The sequence below is a fragment of the Drosophila willistoni genome, chromosome 3R, assembly GCF_018902025.1.
Source record: "Drosophila willistoni isolate 14030-0811.24 chromosome 3R, UCI_dwil_1.1, whole genome shotgun sequence".
Taxonomy (NCBI): domain Eukaryota; kingdom Metazoa; phylum Arthropoda; class Insecta; order Diptera; family Drosophilidae; genus Drosophila; species Drosophila willistoni.
Window position 1 is genome coordinate 3,363,364 of NC_061086.1, and position 20,237 is coordinate 3,383,600.

At 39.6% G+C, this 20,237-nt stretch overlaps 6 protein-coding genes across 7 annotated transcripts; 3 read left to right on the plus strand and 3 right to left on the minus strand.

Moving 5' to 3' along the window:
* Positions 1-261: 261 nt before the first annotated feature.
* LOC124459732 (protein spartin-like) lies at positions 262-1,116 on the minus strand. Its single transcript, XM_047009336.1, has one exon. The coding sequence runs from the start codon at positions 1,114-1,116 to the stop codon at positions 262-264; it is 855 nt and encodes a 284-aa protein (XP_046865292.1).
* Positions 1,117-1,885: 769 nt separating this feature from the next.
* On the plus strand, positions 1,886-6,571 carry LOC6650976 (arginine/serine-rich protein PNISR). Of its 2 annotated transcripts, XM_023179928.2 has the most exons (9): positions 1,886-2,471; positions 2,530-2,836; positions 2,899-3,118; positions 3,325-3,597; positions 4,112-4,214; positions 4,581-4,637; positions 5,023-5,171; positions 5,229-5,451; positions 5,519-6,571. In XM_023179928.2, exons 1-9 carry the CDS (start codon positions 1,979-1,981, stop codon positions 6,391-6,393), a joined length of 2,700 nt encoding a protein of 899 aa, XP_023035696.1. In that variant the 5' UTR covers positions 1,886-1,978; the 3' UTR covers positions 6,394-6,571. The 2 variants fall into 2 exon arrangements, with proteins under 2 accessions (XP_023035696.1, XP_023035697.1); XM_023179929.2 differs by lacking the exon at positions 4,581-4,637.
* Positions 6,572-6,801: 230 nt separating this feature from the next.
* On the minus strand, positions 6,802-9,401 carry LOC6650977 (ATPase family AAA domain-containing protein 3A homolog). Its single transcript, XM_002072718.4, has 4 exons — positions 9,009-9,401; positions 8,458-8,932; positions 7,367-8,390; positions 6,802-7,294 (listed from the first exon to the last, which is right to left on the minus strand). Exons 1-4 carry the CDS (start codon positions 9,229-9,231, stop codon positions 7,196-7,198), a joined length of 1,821 nt encoding a protein of 606 aa, XP_002072754.1. The 5' UTR covers positions 9,232-9,401; the 3' UTR covers positions 6,802-7,195.
* A 160-nt stretch (positions 9,402-9,561) lies between these two features.
* Positions 9,562-11,938, plus strand: LOC6650978 (protein asunder). The gene is made up of 3 exons (XM_002072719.4): positions 9,562-11,214; positions 11,281-11,568; positions 11,637-11,938. Exons 1-3 carry the CDS (start codon positions 9,671-9,673, stop codon positions 11,836-11,838), a joined length of 2,034 nt encoding a protein of 677 aa, XP_002072755.1. The 5' UTR covers positions 9,562-9,670; the 3' UTR covers positions 11,839-11,938.
* A 1,956-nt stretch (positions 11,939-13,894) lies between these two features.
* Positions 13,895-15,001, plus strand: LOC6650979 (histone H1, early embryonic). The gene is made up of 2 exons (XM_002072720.4): positions 13,895-14,513; positions 14,580-15,001. Exons 1-2 carry the CDS (start codon positions 13,968-13,970, stop codon positions 14,877-14,879), a joined length of 846 nt encoding a protein of 281 aa, XP_002072756.2. The 5' UTR covers positions 13,895-13,967; the 3' UTR covers positions 14,880-15,001.
* Positions 15,002-16,161: 1,160 nt separating this feature from the next.
* Positions 16,162-20,237, minus strand: LOC6650980 (nucleolar protein 6). Its single transcript, XM_002072721.4, has 6 exons — positions 20,114-20,237; positions 18,692-20,055; positions 18,520-18,630; positions 17,202-18,457; positions 16,737-17,140; positions 16,162-16,676 (listed from the first exon to the last, which is right to left on the minus strand). The coding sequence occupies exons 1-6, from the start codon at positions 20,150-20,152 to the stop codon at positions 16,242-16,244; spliced, it is 3,609 nt and encodes a 1,202-aa protein (XP_002072757.1). The 5' UTR covers positions 20,153-20,237; the 3' UTR covers positions 16,162-16,241.

The following is a 20,237-nucleotide window of genomic DNA, read 5'->3' on the forward strand; positions in this document are numbered from 1 at the left end:
TGAGTTTTTGTAGTTAAGTCATTTCCTTAGCGACCCTAAGCAGAGGTTGCGACTGATATTCAAAGTATTTCCCACAGTATCAAAGATGCCTTTTGCTACTTCACCTACTTCATTCCCGTTCCTGCGAAAATAGTAGAAAAATTGATTATACGATTACACAGATTATCAATTAGCGTTCTTGCCTTTGCTTAATAATCTGAACGGTGTTTTCACTCAGACTATGAGCCAAAATACTGGCAGATTTCTCCAGACCACCAGCAACTATGGATAAACCCTCCACAGCATCCGCGGCTGTAGCAATGGCTCCTTCCACTTTGTTATTCGCTTCGTTGCTGTCGCAGCCTTCTTCACCAAAATTGATCCTTGCTTCTGTAAATGGATAGCCAAGACACGTCCCATTTCCTGAGAGGCAGAGCCCACTTTTTCAGCAATCCTTTCAGTTAGGTCAGCAGCAGCATAGGTCACATTTTGAGCTACCTCAACGGTAGCTCTAACGGATGGCGGAACTTGGGTCGGAGCTTTAGGTGGATCCATTTTCGATGTAATGTATGATGTACATTTAGTTAAAAGGCTATCAGCTTTCTCTGCTCCCTTAACCAGTGTGGAAGCAATGTCTTCCGCTCCATCCATAGTCAAATTTTGATAGTCTATGCCAGCCGAATCGTCCCTCTTTTCTTCTTCTTGCGCTTGGTCAGCTATTGTAGGGCCAACTATAATAATGCCAAAGGCATTGTCAGAAGCTTCAGATTCCAAATCAGGAAAAATTAAAGCTCCGAAATCGGTGCAATAGAACTTGGTTGAATTCGGTATTACAGGATAAAGCCAAATTATGTCCGTATCGTTTTCCATGGCACACATAAAAAAGGTACCACTGAGATAATTCCATTTTCCCCCCAACGTGCACTTCATCATGGACATTTTTAGGTTCTCCGCTGTGGATGTAACTTCATTCGATCCAATGCAATACAGTTTTATCTGAGCCTGGAACACTTTAACCAATTGAGCCCTAGATTCCGTACTGGCAAAAAGGTCTTGCAAGTCTTTTGCTACTTGCTTGGGTGATTTATGTGTCTGCTCCTTTGGTAGCGAAAGATCACTGCTCTGAGAAACGTCCATAGTTTCGTAATTTGACGCAAGGCGTGTAATTACCACTGTAATTACTTATGTATACTTTTAATCTTATCTTTCGACCTCGATGAATGCATTAATCGGTTTACTTTTTCTTGTGTAGCGCCATTTGCTCCGAATCACCCTTTTCTCATCTCACCCACTACTTTACTCTGACACGATTTTTTTCTTACTCTATATTTTTTTATAACAGTATGAAAAACAATGATGGGACTCATAAAACATTAAATAGTATAAATTAAGGGAACAAGGAAGAATTAAACTATCTTGAGCCGAAATTGGCTGTTTGTTGGCTCCGTTGGGGGTCTGTCTTGCATCTCGATTTGGGACCCTAGATGGTCAAGAGAACTGAGATAACAGCATTATCGTTTATTTAATGTCTTGATTTATTTGGCCCATAACAATTGTAAGTAATATAAATAATTATGTTATTGATGGCTTATCCTTTAGTTATACATTCACGGTCAGAGTCGGATTAATTTCAAAACTTGATGGCTGAAAGATTACAAATTTTAGAATTTGTAAACGGCGGTTTACTCAATTTTGTAAAAAAAATTTTCGTTTTCCTTTTAAAAAAATACAATATCTTAAATTAATTTTAAAGAATTGCCTAATAAATATAGTTAATTATAATAATTTATTGTATGGCAATATAACTAAGAACTGCTGCTAATCGAAGGAGGCAAATTAAAATACTTAACGGCAGTTTATTATCGATTACTTTGCAACCGATAGGATTATTGTGTTGTCTGTAATAAAAATCTCATCTCTAACAGGAAAACTTGGTGGAAAAAAGGCATAGAAAATTTTGAAGGTTTAATGTAAAATATTGCAAAACGGTAGAAGGAAAATGTTTCCTCATAACAATCATAATCAATTCATGCCCCAAGCACCGCCACCTCCGCATTTTCCAACCTCGGCTCTTGCAGATGTTGGGCCTAATGGAAGAAGCGGTGGTGTGGGTAATGCCTTGGCCATGGGAATCGGCAATATTGCGCCCGTAAGTGGAATGGGGCAAATAGATTGGGCTCAATTGGCCCAACAGTGGATTCATATGCGCGATCAAACCGTAAGCACAGCATCAACAACTCCGGGACCGCCGGCACCACCCAATTTTGGTATAATACCCTTGGCACCGCCGCCCCCCATTATAAGCAATGCACCGGAATATCAAAGACAGCAATTGTCCAATTTACATTACGAGGAGCATGGTGAGGCCGATATGGATATGGACGATGATACAGAGCGTGGACACGGCGTAGATATGCAGATATCAACGCCACCGCCGCCCATGCCACCTGCAATGTCCAACCAGATTAGCCAATCTGACAGCAATGCAGCAGGTATTCCGATACGTGTGAATGTTCAAATAAATTTGAGAATTATTTAATGCTTTATTAGCGTCTGGTCGAGGTAAACAACAACAGGAGCAGCAATGGACTAATTGGCCAGGACAAAGCAATAAGCAGGCCATAAATAACCCAACAGCTCATATACCCTCTCTACTGAAACTCAATGTTAGCAATCCCAATGAGCCACATGGATTGGGGCATCATCATCAATCACAACCAAGTCAACATCAACAGTTGCCGTCGCAGACTCAGCAACAGCAGCAGCAACAACAACAGCAATTGGAGGTCAGTAATATGGGCGGCAGTGCCAGTGAAATAGACACAAATAAGCGTAAAATGTTGCCAGCTTGGATTAGGTGAGTGATTGCAGTTTAAACTCCCATAGTAGTAGGTACTAAATGACTTTTGCTTGTCTTAGAGAGGGCCTAGAAAAAATGGAACGTGAAAAGCAGCGGCAGATGGAACGAGAACAGCCGATAACAACTACGAATTTGGATTTGGATTTATTGGGCTCATCCACAGATACCGAAAATCATCATCATAATCATAAGCAACAACAGCAACAGGGCCAAAATGTTAAGCAAGTATCTAGCAAAACACTAACAACACCTGTTAATCTCATGAACCTGACAAATGTGGTAAGTAATAAACAAAGGCCAAAATACTGTAAACAAAATAGAAAAACGAAGACAAACATAAACAAAACAAAAAAATGCATCTTGTGCATTGAAATTGGTTGTTTGCTGCACACGTACAAAAAAAAAATATATATATGACAGACAAAAGATACTATCTAAATCGCAACTGGCAAGGTCGTTAGCATTAACATGAACTTGAAATTCAGGCCAGCGACAGCGAAGATTCCCATGAGGAGCTCTCAGGGAATGCTCCTGCCTCAGCTCAGCTCAACAAAGGTAAAGATATGTTAATTAGGAGAACAACAAGAAGAAGGAGCGATTCACAAACTACCGAACATACCCAAGACATTGACGAGCAGGAGGAGCAGGAGGAGGAGCTGCCACCGAGAAGTGAGATTAGAAATGATGCAATAGCAACAAGGCATTCTAGGCAAGTCCATGACAATGGTAAAAACTACGAAGAAAGACTGGCAGATTTGGTAGGCATCAAATTCAAGATCAAGAATCTACTAATATGTTAGTCAAAAGTGGCCAAAACAAAGAAGAAATCAAAACTTAATTTGATTAGTTTGAAATGCATAACTACACGGCTGACAAAATGCAGACCTAGAGATCAGAGTCCACTTTTCCAATGGATAAGAGTCCGCTGAATCCAAAACTTAAATCAAAATTTTAGCTTGAGAAATAAATGAACCCATAGTTAAAAACCTCAGTAAAATGAAAAATATTTAAGTGTTCAGCTTCCTAAATAGATTTCTACCTACCCTTATTTTTGTAATTTTAGATTATGCTATGTGAACATTTGGCTTCGGCTTCCATTGGAAATGCTTACTTTGGTCTCTGGGTGTGGGGTTCTGTTCGATTCGGGGACAAAACTTTTATTGTAGTTGATGATTTCCTTTTGTATATAGTGGCTGGCTTTATGGCAAACATAGAAAGATTCAAATATTTATCACATTATTTTCATTCGAATTGCATTTAAACATTATGTAGATGATGGTTGTGCGACGCACATTAACCGAAATATTACTGGAAACGACAAACGAAGAGATTGCAATCATTGCAAGTGAAACAATGAAAGCGCATCGCGCTAAAGGTACATTTAGTTATAGAAATTTAAGTATAAAAACAATCCTTTCTCTATCCGATCACCCCGTCCGTCCCCCTCAACTCCTCCAACCTCCATCAGTTTATTTTACAGCGATTGTAAGTGTGTGTTTGTGAGTGTAAGTAGTTAGAACTTAAGATGACTTGGACTTGTGGACCACATTCTATTCCAAAAAGCGAAAAGTAGAGCGCGCGTGTTAATCTTATTTAAATTTTTTATAATATCTACATATATGTATATGAAAATCTCAATTGAATCCCCCTTGCTGAATTTATCTACTATATATAATATTGTAATATATATATACCTTATATACTATATGCTATATATATGTATGTGTATGTAAATCAAAAGCGTCATCAGCCCAAGTGATTCGCAAAAGCGCCTTGTCCTCCATAACCGGCAATTTGGGTAAGTAATCCATATTTCAAATTGAAGTTTCTCTTTTTGCATTTAGTACTTTTTTCCAATTTCTTTTTGTTTTTTTTTTTTTTGAGGGAATTTTTTTTTTTGTTTTTTAGTCGAGCTTAGTTTTGCTTTTCCTGACCCCCCCGAAACTTTTCTTCCGAAACTTTTTTTATTTTTAGGATTTTGGGTGGTTTTTATGTTATCCTTTTTTTTTTGTTTTCTTTCTCGCCATCTTTGGCGGCTCTTTAACACTAGACATCTTCTCTTGCCCAAACAATCTTCTTCTATAAAAGAAAAACTAAAAAAAAAGAAAAGAAAAACTGCGCCAAACTCCTTGAATCTTTAATGTGGCAGACAAAAATTAGCACTTGCTTGATTTGATTTATAGGTTTAGCTGCATATGGCGATTCTTCCACCGAAAGCGAAGGGGATGATGATGATGATGACGATGGACATAAGGACGGTGATGATGATGACAGGACGTGGAATACAACAACAACAACAGATTCAGGAAAACTTAGCGCGGAAGAGTTAAAGGTGAGCATATCATTTGTGTCCAACAACAACAATCCATAATTGAATTTTTGGTTGCAGGCCCGTATACGACGTAGCAAACGTTCATTTGAGAAGGTCATTGTTGATATTGAACAACGAGTCGCCCAGCAAGAGCAACGCGATGGGCTTGTATTGGAAAAGCAACGCAAACTCGAAATGGAACGCATGGCAGAAAGGCGGAAAGGATCCGGCAGCCAGCGAGAACCAATCTGCGAATCATTACTACTTGGTTCTAGCAATGATAAAATTAAACAGTTTAATGGTAATTTGTGTGATTATAATTCTATTCCTTAACGCTTCACATGCTCATCTTTGTTATTTCTTAATAGGAAAACGTCCAAGTCGCAAGGAGCGTACTACACGGTTTAGCGACAACAAGGATGTGAAACAGTCAAATCAAAGTTTTATCCAGCATGTGGTAGTTGCTGCCGTTTCTGCTCCAGTATCCATGCCGGCGACCACAAGCAGCTCCTCTACAGCGGTGCCTTCAAAAATAAAGCCTATTCCCAATGTGGCTACTAATTTGCTACAGATGCCCGAATCAGTAGCAACTATGCTGAGTGCTGCCGACAAAGCCCTACAGAAGGTTAATAAAGCATCAGACCGGAAACCTAAGCCGCGTCGTCGTTCTTCCACAACATCAACTTCCAGCAGTAGTAGTGGAAGTGGCAGTGGCAGTAGTACCAGCTCTAGCTCCACTTCTAGTTCAAGCGATAGCAGCACTTCCGCCACTACCAAATCATCCAGTAGCCGGAGTGTTAATAGCAAGAAAAAGAACACCAGCAGCAGCAGCAAAAGTCGTCGTACAGCTGCAAGCAGCAGCAACAGTCGTCGTCATCACCACCACCACCATCACCAACGAGATCAAGATGGGGGGAGCAGCAGTCGCAGTAGAAGTAGAAATAAATACGATCGACGAGAAAACGACAGAGAGCGTGAACACCGTCATCATTATGGTGGCAGCAGCAGCAGCAATATGCATCGACGACGTCCTAACAAGCGAGATTCCAGCCATTCTGGCGATGAGCACAGGGACAATAGGCATCGTTCATCCCGTCATGGTGACTATGCCAAAGCCAAGCGACATCATACACGATCCCGTTCAAGATCTAGATCGCGCAACAGTCAACATTACCACCAAAATCACTCCACCATTTCGCATTTATCTTCCTCTTCCGCGTCGCATCATCGCAAACGTGTCTGAAATTCTTATTTTATATGTGACTATCATATTTTCGGTTTTCTTCAGTTTTGTGAGATAATTATCTAGTTTTGAATTTTAATTATCTATAATTTTTTTATTCTTCTTTTCTGTTATTAAACATTATTTAAAACAGTGTTTTTTAGTAAAGCTTATTAAAAAAATAAAGTAAAACATTAAATGAATTTGTTGAATCAATTTTGAATAGAGAATGTAGTTCGGCTAGGGATTAGCAACAGAAAGCCGAAAAAGCTCTTAATACATTTAGGAACAAGTTTCAAACTTGGCCCAAATGTATGTTCTAGATCCAACTGAAATATTCCGAGAGGTGCTCTAATTAAACACAGTAATATGGAGAGTTTGTGTGTCAATCCAAAATCATTGAAGCAATATAATAACGCATTTCAACAATTACATGTATTTAGGTGTATATTTTAACCACTTTTGAAGGAGGGTCGGAGGGCGTAAGTCCAACAAGAAGTTTAATATAAATTTCTTTCAATGTGTTGGCTATGGCCACCGTTTGCTGGTAATTTCGGTCCTTAAATTTCTAGAGGAAAGGATTTACTTGTACAATGATTACAGTACAATTATCAGTAAGTAAAACTTAATTGCAGCTATAAGCGTAGATTTGTACAATATTGTAATATGTAGAGTAGGAAATAACAATTTCCACCCCACACTTAAAACTTATATGTGTTCATTACCCCACTTTAAAAACTAGAACGAATTTCAAATGCAAATTCAACAAATTGATAGGCTCATAAACATCTCATCATCATATTTTGTGAGGATTTAGCCCTTCTTACAGTTTCCTAGCATCGAGTTTCAATGATGGCTGTTGAGAGGTATTGCCGGTTATTGATTTGTGATCGGAGCGCTCTTGATCTGATAGCCAGGCCATCTAAACGGAAAGTTTAAGTAATTATTATTTAACAATTCTTTTTTTTTATATTGCGGTATTCATTCAGTTTACCTTTTGTTTGTGCTGTTGAGCGGCATCATAGCATTTGTCCAAAACCATTTTCTCTGTTAGAACACCATTCTCAGAGGCATAGACGGCCGCCTGCCACGACACACCCAATTTGGAGATTTCACGACCAGACATACCGTCACAAAGAACAGCCATTTTTGTGCAAGTCTGACCATAGTCGAATGTCTCCAATTTGAAGCGTTTGGCACCAGATGCCGCTGGCTGTAGAACATATTTATCAAAATAGAGTCGTAATAAACGTTCACGTTCCTCGAGCCCAGGCAAAAAAAACTCGACCATCTCATCCAAACGGTCATTGATGGCATAATCGAACTGCTCCGGTGTATTCGATGCCAGGACAAGCATGAATTTTGGATTCTGTTCAGAAGTGCGATACAGGAAGGCATTCAATGCCGCTCTCAGATCTTCCGATATCTTTTCAGACGAACGTTTACGTAGGAAGGCATCGGCTTCGTCCACAAACAGGAGGAGACCACGACGCGAGGTGTGCGACCAATCGAACACCTTGTGTATGGCAGTGACGCCCTCCTTGCCCATGGGAGCCACATCACCACCTGTCATTATGGCAAAATCCATGCCCGAGTGCTCGGCCAGCTTTTTGGCAAACATTGTTTTTCCCGTACCAGGGGGACCGTGCATCAGAACGTTTCTATAGAGGCCGCGATTAATGCGTGTATTCTTGGTGGCAATGGCTATGTCACGCAGCCTTTCCTCAAGCTTGGGATTGAGTACAACGCCCTGCAGAGCATCGGCGGGCTTGGAGCGCAAACGTTTCAGATAGTTCAATGGATGTTTAATGGCATCAAGGAATGCAAATCGTGAGGTTTCGCCAACTAGCGTGGGTTTACCGATACGAGCTTCCACATATCTAGAAACGACTCCGGTGGCACCCTTGGCAGTGTAGACACCCAAAGCTAGCAGGGATAGACCACCGGCAGCAGTCAAGACTTTATCCCAATCGGTGAGCATGGCCTCGGCACCAGCACCAATCACAGAACCAGCAGTGCTGCAATGAAATGGAATAAAAAAGCCTCATTGGAAGAAAGAACATTGAAAGAGCATTGAACACTTACCGTATGCCCTCCAGTACTGTAGTGCGATGTTCTTGCGCCTTTAGACGAATCTTCTCAAGATTGATGTCACGATTTTCACGATCCACACGAGCCTTGGCGCGCAGTTCGTGTTCCAAGAGTTTTAGCCGATTCTTTTCTTTCATCTCGATTTCATGCTCAATGGTCTGCCGCCGCATGGCCTCTTGACGTTGTACACTCTCCTCCTGTTTCCGTAGATTATCCTCTTGAACGCGCTGCTGCTGGGCCAATTGATCCTCGTAACGTTTGCGCGACAATTGATCCTGATATTGAGCACGCTGCTGCTGTTGTTTAGTCTCCTCAACAAGCGTTTTGCGTCGCTCCTCATGATCGATGCGTTTCTGTTCGACCTTGGCCTGCTCAATGTGTGCCTCGTATTCCTTGACCTTCGTTTGATACTCCGACTGGCGGGTACTCTCTTGCATTTTGGAAAGCTCCAAGGCCTCACGAGCATGTTCTAAAAAGGAGAATTTCGAGACACGTGTTGATTATGCAATTTTCTTAGGGGGTGATGAAAATATTTGGCCACTTACTCGAACGTTCCAAAGTTTTGGCCGCATCGGCCGCCCGCTCAAGGGCAGAGGAATCGAAACGATAAGCCTCCATGGCCTTACGTTCGGCCCGGCTCAATTGGGCGTCATTACTGCGTTCGCCGGCTGTCTTGGGCTCTGAATCGGGTGAGCCAGCACCCCCTCCATCCTCACCAGAGAATTGCGGCTGCTGCTGTTGACGATTTCTGCCTAATAACCACGACATAGTGTTTAAATAACGATGTGATGAAGATGGTTTCTGCGCTTAACTAACTGATTTACACTAAAAATGCAATTTTGCTTAATATAGAAAATAAAAGAAACCTGCACGGAAAAAAACTTTGATTATGAAATTCAATTCGTTACAATAATGTTTCGAATAAGTGTGACATGTGGACTAGAATATGGGCACAAACTTAAAATATGGGCAAAAAGAATACCCAGCAGACATCATATTAAAGTTATTGCAACTACATATTCCTTAGGTGCGAGGGAGTAAAAAAAAAAACCCGCTAAATTGTTTTGACAATAGGGGTTTTGGCGTTGCCAGATAACGTTTGTAGAGCAACAGCTGAGTTGCAGCTGGTTATTGTCGGCGTCGTAGTCCATTAATAATTTTTTTTGTTTTTGGATACAAAACAAGAATTCAACCATTTCTTTACACAATGTTTGAACGCAATCAAAAGACAATTTTTGTGCTGGATCACACACGGTACTTCAGCATAGCGAGCGAAGAGTACATATCCATGGAGTATCTAAAGGGCAAACAAACCGGATTGGAAGCCGGAGCAAACGGTGGCACTCAGTTTAGCAAGAGTCTATGGACCTGTGCATGCGAATCATCAATAGAGTATTGTCGTGTGGTGTGGGATCTATTTCCTGGTACCAAACATGTTCGGTTTATAGTCTCAGATACGGCTGCGCATATAGTGAACACCTGGAGTCCAAGCACCCAGAATATGTCACATGTGATGAATGCCATGGTCATGGTCGGTGTACCAAGTATGCCACAAAGCTCCGATTCGTCGGTTATACACGGACTTAGGGCAGCTATCGAGGCTCTTGCCGAGCCCACAGATGAACAAATGCAAGCCATGGGGGGCAAACAGACGCTGCATATTCCCAATGAAGGACGCGTTATATGCATTACATCGGCCAGAGATAATACCAGCATGAAAAGTTTAGAGGATATATTCCACACGGTATTAGTACAACAAAATTCTTTGATGACATCGCCGCCATCGAAAAAGGGTTTGCCCATAGACCATTGCCATTTGGTTATATTGAATATTGTTCCATTGGGTGTGGAATCTCTGGTGACCAATCGTAGTCTTTTAGAGATTTCTCCATTGCTCAATGTGGAAATACATACGGTACCTGCTCCGGATATATCGTACAAGTTGACGCATCTTATTCTGGATCATTATGAGCTGGCAAGCACAACAGTCACCAATATACCGATGAAGGAAGAGCAAAATGCCAACTCGAGTGCCAATTATGATGTGGAAATATTGCATTCACGTCAGGCGCATACGATAGCGGGTGGGCCAGATTTCAATTTGCCCACGAGCATTAAAACGGGTTCCACCTATGAGACGGTGACCCTTAAATGGTGTACACCACGAGGCTGCAGTTCAGCCGACTTGCAGCCTTGTCTGGGCCAATTCCGTGTCACGCCGGTGGATGTCACGTCACGACCAAGTTCCTGTCTAATTAATTTTCTCCTCAATGGACGATCCGTACTGCTTGAAATGCCCCGTAAGACAGGTACTAAGGCCACCAGTCATATGCTCTCTGCTCGGGGTGGTGAAATTTTTGTTCATGCCCTATCTATTTTACGTTCCTGCATGGATGAAGCTCCGGCCATTCAAGATGGCCCTGGCGGACGGGTTACTGATTATAGATTTGGTGAATTGGGACAATTGATTAAGTTGTCCCGCATGATTCCATTGAAAGCGAAAGATCCAAGTCATCCAACTCATTCAACTTTGCGAAGGCGGTTGCCGCGCTATTTTCCCTGGACGACTAGCTCTTCGATTCTCTTTAATTTACAGCGTCAAATAAATTGGTTGCCACATTTTTTGCATTTGCTGGTTAAAGAGGATATGGATAAGCAGGATGAAGTGCGTTGCCAACAGCATATACATGAGCTCTACAAAAGTGCATCACGTGGCGATATGTTACCTTTTACCAACTCCAATGGAGGACGGTAAGCCAAATTGCATAACTGCACCTCAAGTTAATTCTCTTAATTTAATTATTTTTCCATTTATAGACTAAAACTATCCAAAGCCAAGGATCAATATCGGCTGCTGTATAGAGAACTCGAGCAACTTATACAATTGAATTCATTCACACCGCATCATAAGAATCTACTTGAAAGTTTGCAGAGTCTTCGATCTGCTTATGGTGATGCCCCGACCAAATCGGAGTCGGCAAATGCCCTTCTACGTTCCTATACAGAATCTCCTCTGTCTCCCGAACGCTTGGAGCCCACCAGCAGTAGCAGCTCAAACAGTTTACTTAAGGCCAGAAAGCGACGAATGTCCACTTGTGGTCAAAGGTAAGTTCCGACCATGTCAATCTCCTCTCTCTACCTTGATTAACCCCGATTTATTTCCATCGCCACAGATCACTTTTCGATATCATTAGCTCAGCGGAACGAAGTCAATCTAATAAACGATTGGATTTCTCAGGTCGTCTTTGCACATTACCGGGTCAAGTGGCCAAATTATATCCTGATTTTGGCAATAAGGACAAGGATTCGCTTGTCATTGCGGGCGGTGTGGCTTCGACTACAGCCAGTGCTAAAGAGGAGTCCATACGTGGTTAACTTTAAAATATTAATCTAAGATTTAATTTCTATAACTAACTCGTAAGACAAAGATTAAATATTAGATAACATAAAAAATATACATTATACAAATAACCTATTTTTATACCCTTGCAGAGGGTATTATAAAATTCATCAGATGTTTGTAACGCACAGAAGGAGACGTTTCCGACACCATGAAGTTTATATATTTTTGATCAGCATGAAAAGCTGAGTCGATATAGCCATGTCCGTCGGCATGTGCAAATCGACTTCACGCTGCCGTCTTAAGAGCTATCAGCTAAAGTATGAAAATTGTCAGGATCGGACTATATAGTTAAAGAAGAAAAATAGGTGAAAAAATTGATCCCAATGAAATTCACTAATATGATAGTTTTGGATATAAAACATCAGATCCCGAAATTTCAATCAGATGAAATAAATAGAACACAAGTTACAGCCAATATAAAACGCCAGCAGTCTACTACCTCATTGCTCGAATCATCAGAGACTGCATTTTATTTCATTGTATTGAGTTCTTCCTCGAATTGAAGGTCATAAAGGCCCTCTGTTTTTTAATTAAGAAAGTTTAAAAAAAACACGGCCTCGTCAAAGTTTATATACCCTTGCAAGTTTTTTGTGTAAAAGGCCTAATGTTTGCGAAAAAACGGCTTAGGAAATAACGAAGTTAATGATCAAAGTCCCTGTTCACCATCGGTCCTATGGGAGCTATATAATATAGTCACCTGATCTCGATCAAATTTTGCAAAGTCGCTTATTGGTATAATAAACTCATCAATATTAAATTTAACGACAATAGCTCAGAAAATAACGAAGTTATTGAGAAAAGTCACTTTGCCGTTTGTATGGGAGCTATATGATATAGTGGTGCGATCCGGCTGAATCCGAGATATACAACCCCTGCAGTATATACTAGCCTACATGCAAAATTTCAACTCTGTAGCTCTAACGGTCTAGGAGGAGTTTGCGTTGATCCAGACGGACGGACGGACATAGCTATATAAACTCGTCTCGTCGTGATTAAAAATATATATACTTTATATGGTCGAAGATGCTTCCTTATATGCGTTGACACTTCTGACCAAAATTAATATACCCTTTTTGCAAGGGTATAAAAATATCAATGTTAATATATTACGATTGAATTAAAATTAATGTTTTATTATCGAAAAGTTTAAGAAATGTTTTTGAGTGACTCAACTGAAGATTGCAGCTTTGTGTTATAGTTTTTATTTTGTTTATTTTGTTCTTTTCGAAATCTCAATTAGAAGCTAATAAAATTAATCGATTTTCTCGAAGGTTTTTTTTGGAAATTAAAGAAATTTAAACGAGACTTTAGCACTCTATTATAAATTGCATCTGCAACAAGAATTTTGGACAACAATTTCATTATTGAATATTATAGCTTCTAGTTGGGATAAAAAAAAAACAAGTGAAACTTAAAAAATTACTTTTAAAGATTGTTAAGGCTTAACTCAATACGATATTTAAAAAATATTTATTATTTTAAGAAAGAAATTTAATTTTAGTCGAGTTTTGTGGAATGTTTATACCATACACCCATAGGGTGAAATGGTACATTAAAGTCGCCAAAATGTATGTAACAGACAGAATGAAGCATCTCCGACCCCACAAAGTACATACATTCTTGATCAGGATCAACAACCGAGTCGATCTAGCCATGTCCGTCTGTCCGTCCGTCCGTCAGTCTGTATGAACACCTAGATATCGGAGACTATAAGAGCTGGAGCCACCAAATTTGGTATGTAGACTCGTGTGGTATGGAATTTTGGCCACGCCCCCGACATTTACAATAAACAGATTTTCTTAAAAACTATGTAAGCTATGTACATACATTTGGTATATGGTATACCCAAGTCGGCGAGACGACTTACTTACTTCATTATTTCTTAGAATCGCTTTATTGAGCCCCTTGCGTCGACACCCATGACTCCATGGAGTTAAACATGTTTTATATATGTATGTATATGTATGTATAAACCGTTAGAATGCTTTTTCTATATGCATAAGACTCAATCGTTTTCTTTATTCGATCGTCTTATTTATTTGCATATTAAACGTCGCTCGTTTCTGTTCGTCAAATTTTAAGTGTTGATTTGTTAAGGTTTATGTTTTTTTTTTTTTTAATAATGATCGAAACAAAGTTAAGTGAGCAATTGTCCTCAATATATCCCACTCCACCACCTGAGGATGGAGATGATGACTCCCCGGTTGAAGATGAGGCCAATAAATTGATGGCGATTAAAAAACATCCGCCATTAGCTAAACTAATATTGAGCGCCATTGAGTCAGAAAATAAACGCGGTGGATCCTCTGCAATCGCTATTGCAAAATATATTAAATCGACCGATTATGTAGTTAAGGATGATAAACGTTTTAATAAAATTGTATTGAAGGCTCTGAAACTGGCCATAGGCCGGGGTCAGGTGGAGCAAGTAAAGAAATCCTTCAAATTAACGGTGCAAGCAAAAAATGAATCCAAAGCCATCCAAAAGATGAAGCTCAAAAAGGAAAAGAAATTAGAAAAGGAAAAAAAACTAATGGAAAAAAAGAAGGTAATTAAAGACAAGCCAATAGCTACGGCAGATTTGGCCCAAACCACAGAAGCAAAGAAGGCAAAGAAAACCAAACCATCTGAACGGAAAACAGGACAAGTAAGATAGCCATTAAAAAGGTTTTTATTTCATTTCTCATACTAATATGTTATGTGTTATGCACAGGCAAAGAAGCCAAAGGCAGAAGCCTCAGAAGGCAAATCCAAGAAAGCAGCAGCAGCATCGACATCGGCAGTTGGAAAGAAAAATACTTCAAGAAAATCGATTGGCACTCTGGCCAAACCGAAAGGCACTAAGGCTAAATTAAATCGCCTTTCGATTAAGAAGCTAGTGGCCGCAAAAGATGTTCCGAGTGGTGAAGAAGACATGCCAGATGGTCTTGCACTGGCGTCATCCACGCCCCAGATGACTCCAATCACTAAAGGCAAAGGCAAACGCGCCGCTCCCAGAGCGACGAAGGCTTAAATTCAAATTTATTTAAAAAAAAAAAAAAACAATTAATATACATGTGTGTCTAAATATTTGTAATTATTTTATAAACTAACGAAAATGGTTTTGGTCTTGAATAGAAAGTGATTTAATCTCAACTTTTTAAATATTCTAAAGGTCAAACTAGAAGAGAATTTAATACCAAATACTATATTAAACACGTAGAAAGAATATTCTTAAGACAATATTTAAATTCTAAAAATATTACATATAAACCGTTAGAACGCTTTTTCCATGTGCAAATTCTTTAACAGTTTTAAAGAATTTGCAGAATTTTATTAATTATATTTTCTGTCAATTTACAATATTAAGTGCGCCCTTAGCATTTGCTAATCCTGCAATCTATGCAAACACTCAATCGTTTTCTTTATTCGATCTTCTTATTTATTTACATATTAAACGTCGCGCCGTTTCATTTCATTTGTTCAATTTTGTAAATGTCGGTTTATTGTTTTTTGATTTTCAATGATGATGGAAACATAGTTAAATGTCCACTTGTATTGCTCTCAATATATCCCATTCCACCGCCTGAGGATGGAGATGATGAGGTCTTGGTTGAAGATGACTCCAATAAATCGAATGGGATTAAAAGAATCCGCCATTAGCTAAATTAGTATTGAGCGCCATTAAGTCGCTAAATAAGCGAGCTGGATCCTCTGCAATCGCTATTGCAAAATATATTAAATCGACCGATTATGTAGTCAGGGATGACGTTTTAAGAAAATGAAAGAAAAAATGCCCTGAAAATGGCCATAGGACGGAGTCATGTGGAGCAAGTAAAGAAATCTTTCAAACGGTGCAACGATGCAAGCAAAAAATGAATCCAAAGCCATCCGAAAGATGAAGATTAAAAAGGAAAAGAAAGTGTAAAAAGAAAAAAAAAGGCAAAGACAAATAAGAAGTCAAAAAAGACTGAATCCACTCAAAACCATTTATTCGAACTAAAATATGGCAGGTCAGAGAGTCCTTAAAAATGTGCATTTTCTTTTCCACGCTAATATAAATATATGTTTTCTATAGGAAAATAAACCAAAGTCAGTTGAAATGAACATTCTTAAAGACAATCCATCGGTACTCTGGACGAATCCCAATTCTATTTTAAGTTCCTATTCGATTAAGAAACCAGGGGCCACAAAGAAATATTTTTCAATATTTAGCAATACATGTAGACAATGGTCTTGTATTGGTTTTATCCACTCGTCGGATGCCCACTAAAGGCAGAGGCAAGCGCGCCGCTCCAAGAACGGTCAATTTTAAATTGTCATAATTATCTACTACATTTATTTAAAAACAACATATATGTAAATATGTACAAACATTGTTTGATTATTTCGAAAACTAAACCAAAGCTTTAATTGGTTTGCTCTTCAATAGAATTTTCTTGCCCTTCAGTTTCTTGGTGTTTATGGTTTTTGTCTTTGCTTTTGTTGGTTTATGTATTTGTTTCTTTGGCTTCATTGACTCATTTTCAAATTGTTTAGGATTTATCTGGAAATACCGCTTGGGTTTCGAGTGCTGCTTCTGTTCCCGTTTCAGATCTTCTGTTGTACAAATGCGCGCATAGAAATCTTTGAGTAACAATTTGAAATCCTCAAGAAGTGTATCCCTCGAGACCTGAACTTGATTTCGATTGCCAACGCATGGAGTGCTGGCTTGTAATTCATTCACTTTAAAGGCCTTTGGGGCAAACACATTTGGCGGTTTCCACATAATGGCTAATTCTTTTCCACCATGGGGCTTATAAAAGAAGGCAGCATAGTCCGAATAGGCAGACTGAAAAAGAAAAACAATTTAAGGAAACAAATCGACAAAATGCTTCTAAATTTTACTCACTCTTAAATGTGCCACAATATGGGCTAGACGATCTTGTCCGGCCAAGGGCAAGTTAAAATTAGGTTGACCAAAGTCAACAAAAGGCGAACCCATATCATAGTTTAAGGAATTTGCCAACAGTTCGGGTTTAAGCTGAATAACCAAGTCGTAGCCCTCGTTAGAGGCCCGAAATAGCTGAGCAGGACGCAAAAATTGCAAAGATTTTGACATTAAATTCGTCTCAATCAACTCTAGAGCATGGCGAGCCAATTTGGATACATGATTAAGAACAAGTCTATTCGGTGTCTCATCTGTAGTCCAGAGACGTCCAGCATGCTGTTGGTCATAGGAGGTTGCCAGTGCTAAAGGTGGATAACTCTCACGATCGCTACGAAAACTGTGCTCCAGATCAGCAATTTGTTGATCTGCAAAGAACAAAGAAACAAATGAACCCCTAAATATAAAAAGAAATATATTCTTACTCACCTTCCCAGCTGTTATTAAAATTAAGTAAAAACAACTCTCCCTGCCAATCACTCAGCGACATCAATTGCAGCAGCCTTATGAAGCCAGTCTGGGGGGCCGCTGTGATAAAGGGAGCATGTCGCTGTTGATAAAGATATGCGACCAATAGTTCGGTGGCCATGGGGGACCATAGACCATCATCGATTAGCTGAGAGGCTAGCCATTGTTTGGCTATGAGAACTGTGGGTCCATAGGCCGAATGCGATTGATGCAATGAATGCAATGCACCACTTACTTTTGGCAATATGTAATGCCTTCGCTCAAGGTCACGACTTTGAGGATTATCCACATAGGTGGTTATGCCACGCTCATTGATCTGTTGTTTTAGCAATGCCGATTCTTTACTATGAGCCAATTCTATCAAAAAGCAATAGCCGCGCTTGATTATCAATAACCCCTCGCTTGTTAAGGACCAATTTAAGTGACATTGCTCTTTCAGTTTCTCACCAATCTCAATGAGAAATGCAGTCTTGAGGGCCCTCAGAGCAGCCAATTCATTTGGCCATTTACCACTCTGACCCAACTGAATAACAACGCGTAGCACATGGTTCGTATGAATGCGACGATTGGCCAGCAAGCGAGTTTGGGGCAGCACAGGTTGCGATTCGCAGTAGCGGAAAATCGGTGATACACCCGAAATAGAAACAATCTCAAGCGGTAGATCGTTAAGGCCATGTAACTGGCGCGACAACTCATCGTAGCAACGTATCACATTTGGAGTTAACGCTTCAGAATCTGTATTCTGATCTAATTCTTCTTTCATTTTGGTTTTATCCATCAACTTGTTGACCTTAAACCATGGCGATAGTTTGTACACAATATCTAGTTCATTGGCTATAAATTGGACATCGTCTTTATCCAATTTGAAATGATGCTCCAGCAAATGCAGGCAGATGTCTTTCACAATAAGTCGCTTTTTAGCCGGCGAATCTTTAACGGCAGCCCAGACAACTGCCTCACATATGGAGCCATCTTGAAACCGACGTAAATTGGATTTGTCACCCCAAAATGAACGAAATTCGGCAGCACCTTCATCATCATCCTGAGACGCTGGTCCCCTATCCAAGACCTCATAAGCATGTTCGGGATTCAAAATGAGCCCCAACTGTATGGATTGACCAATTATGGGAGCCTTTGAGTCCACTGACCATGGGGAAACGGCAGTTTCCAGTGGGATTATGCCATGTATTCGCTGCGCTAAACCCTTTTCTAAAAGACTGAACAAAATTTGGAAATTAGTCAAGAGTTAGTATACGGTCAAAGCTCATTTTAGTCTTACTCGGTTAGAGTTTTTAGCATCTGTGGATAACCATAATTGGCATAATCGTATTTCATTTCAGTGTGATTTTGCAACAGCAACAATTGCTGTACACTCGTCGCTTTTGTGATCCTTTAAAAAACATAATTGAAGATTAAAATAGATTTGAATTCATTTGATTGGATATATTTACTTGAGTATATTGTCTACTCTAGTGTAGAGTGGACATTTTTGCATAAATATATATGAAAAACTATTTATTTTCATATCATTTAGCAAATCCACAGCCAATTTAGCCTCTTCACGAACTCTTTTATAGACAGCCAATGGAACATTGGAGCATAGGTTATAATGTCCAGTTATATCCATGAAACAGACATCATAAAAGCCAACCACAAAGCTAAGCTGCTCCTGAGTCGCTTGCTGAGCCAAGCTAATGCCTTTCGTCCAATCACTGTTGGCCAATTGATTCCAAACAGTCCTAGCCACTTGATAACTACTACTGGATTGATGCAGCACACGCTGTTGATTTAAATGGACAATATACATGGCCAAGATGTAAGAACTGAAGCCACTGAAGCCCACATCCAGTTGACGTTGACGGAGCCAGACTTTAAGCAAGAGTAAACCATCTTGAAAATTGCGTCGTCCTTGAAAGGATTTGTTTAGCAAGCTTTGATTGGCGCTTAATGTTAAATCGAAAAGAACATTCGCATTATAATGCTGAGTGGATGGTAATGGCTGCTCCTCTAAATTCCATTCATCATTAAAGAGAATTGGTCGAATATTATTATTCGAAGGCACAAATCGACCTAAACGGAACGTTTCTACGGGAGCTGTTATAAATAGACGGAATTTTAAATGTTTGCCAATTTTGGCAAATGGTGTTAATTCTAGAACTGGCTTAAGTGGATTATTTGCATAGTAGTTATAGGCAAACTGATCTTCTCTATAAATTGAGGAAGATTTCATTTTATCCGTTACATAGGCCAAATATAGTGCTCGTTTCTGATCATAGATAAGATTAAGATAATCATCTTTTTCAAAACATTTCTTTGGCATTTCCAAAGCTATGTCCACTATGAAATTTGGCTGGAGTAGTGTGCCCTGGGATGCAGCTCCTATTAATTGAGGCGGCTGTTCTGGTTTACTAAATATGAAATTAATTGTTTTTTTATGCAAATGCAATGGCACTTCCAGTTGACACCGATCCATTAAACCATCCTCCAGCTGCTCAGTAAAAGTTGTGAAATTCTCCAACCATTTGTCGATGTAGTCGGTATATTTGGACTTCAGATGAAGCTCTTCGAGCATTTCTTTTACTTGCAATTTAAAGAGATTTGAGTGAAATAAATTACGAGTATCACGTAACTCCTTCATCTCCTCGATAGTAGGTGGCTTCACTTTATTCGTTTCATTGTCCTTATATTTCTTTTTCTTTTGGGGCGGTTTGCTAATGATAGGCTTTTGTTCCGGCTCCACAAATCCATCATTTGTACTAAGAGCATCTGCATCTCCATCGGAGTCGGAATCAGATTTATAATCACGCTTTAAAGCCTAGACACATAGTTCACAATTAATGTTTGATCTAAACGCTTGTGCCCAAGTGACTTACCACTTTATTGGATTGTTGCTTTCGTTTGGTTTTATTCATATTTCCCAAAAAAATATTTAATTCGCAAACACAAATTCAAAATCAACACTAAACTCCTCTCGCACGTGTAGCCAATTGCAGTATT

Bases quoted from the DNA above. Each gene is read 5' to 3' on its own strand.
- LOC6650979 (XM_002072720.4), top strand. From the start codon at position 13,968: ATGTTTTTTTTTTTTTTAATAATGATCGAAACAAAGTTAAGTGAGCAA. The intron at 14,514-14,579 runs GTAAGATAGCCA...TGTTATGCACAG, and splicing joins CTGAACGGAAAACAGGACAA to GCAAAGAAGCCAAAGGCAGA.
- LOC6650978 (XM_002072719.4), top strand. From the start codon at position 9,671: ATGTTTGAACGCAATCAAAAGACAATTTTTGTGCTGGATCACACACGG. The intron at 11,215-11,280 runs GTAAGCCAAATT...TTCCATTTATAG, and splicing joins ACCAACTCCAATGGAGGACG to ACTAAAACTATCCAAAGCCA. The intron at 11,569-11,636 runs GTAAGTTCCGAC...CCATCGCCACAG, and splicing joins ATGTCCACTTGTGGTCAAAG to ATCACTTTTCGATATCATTA.
- LOC124459732 (XM_047009336.1), bottom strand. From the start codon at position 1,116: ATGGACGTTTCTCAGAGCAGTGATCTTTCGCTACCAAAGGAGCAGACA.
- LOC6650976 (XM_023179928.2), top strand. From the start codon at position 1,979: ATGTTTCCTCATAACAATCATAATCAATTCATGCCCCAAGCACCGCCA. The intron at 4,638-5,022 runs GTAAGTAATCCA...TTTGATTTATAG, and splicing joins CTCCATAACCGGCAATTTGG to GTTTAGCTGCATATGGCGAT. The intron at 5,172-5,228 runs GTGAGCATATCA...TTTTGGTTGCAG, and splicing joins TTAGCGCGGAAGAGTTAAAG to GCCCGTATACGACGTAGCAA.
- LOC6650977 (XM_002072718.4), bottom strand. From the start codon at position 9,231: ATGTCGTGGTTATTAGGCAGAAATCGTCAACAGCAGCAGCCGCAATTC. The intron at 8,933-9,008 runs GTAAGTGGCCAA...TCTCCTTTTTAG, and splicing joins CAAAACTTTGGAACGTTCGA to AACATGCTCGTGAGGCCTTG. The intron at 7,295-7,366 runs GTAAACTGAATG...CTTTCCGTTTAG, and splicing joins CTCAACAGCACAAACAAAAG to ATGGCCTGGCTATCAGATCA.
- LOC6650980 (XM_002072721.4), bottom strand. From the start codon at position 20,152: ATGAATAAAACCAAACGAAAGCAACAATCCAATAAAGTG. The intron at 18,458-18,519 runs GTAAGACTAAAA...AATTTTGTTCAG, and splicing joins ATGCTAAAAACTCTAACCGA to TCTTTTAGAAAAGGGTTTAG. The intron at 17,141-17,201 runs GTGAGTAAGAAT...TGTTCTTTGCAG, and splicing joins TTTTAATAACAGCTGGGAAG to ATCAACAAATTGCTGATCTG.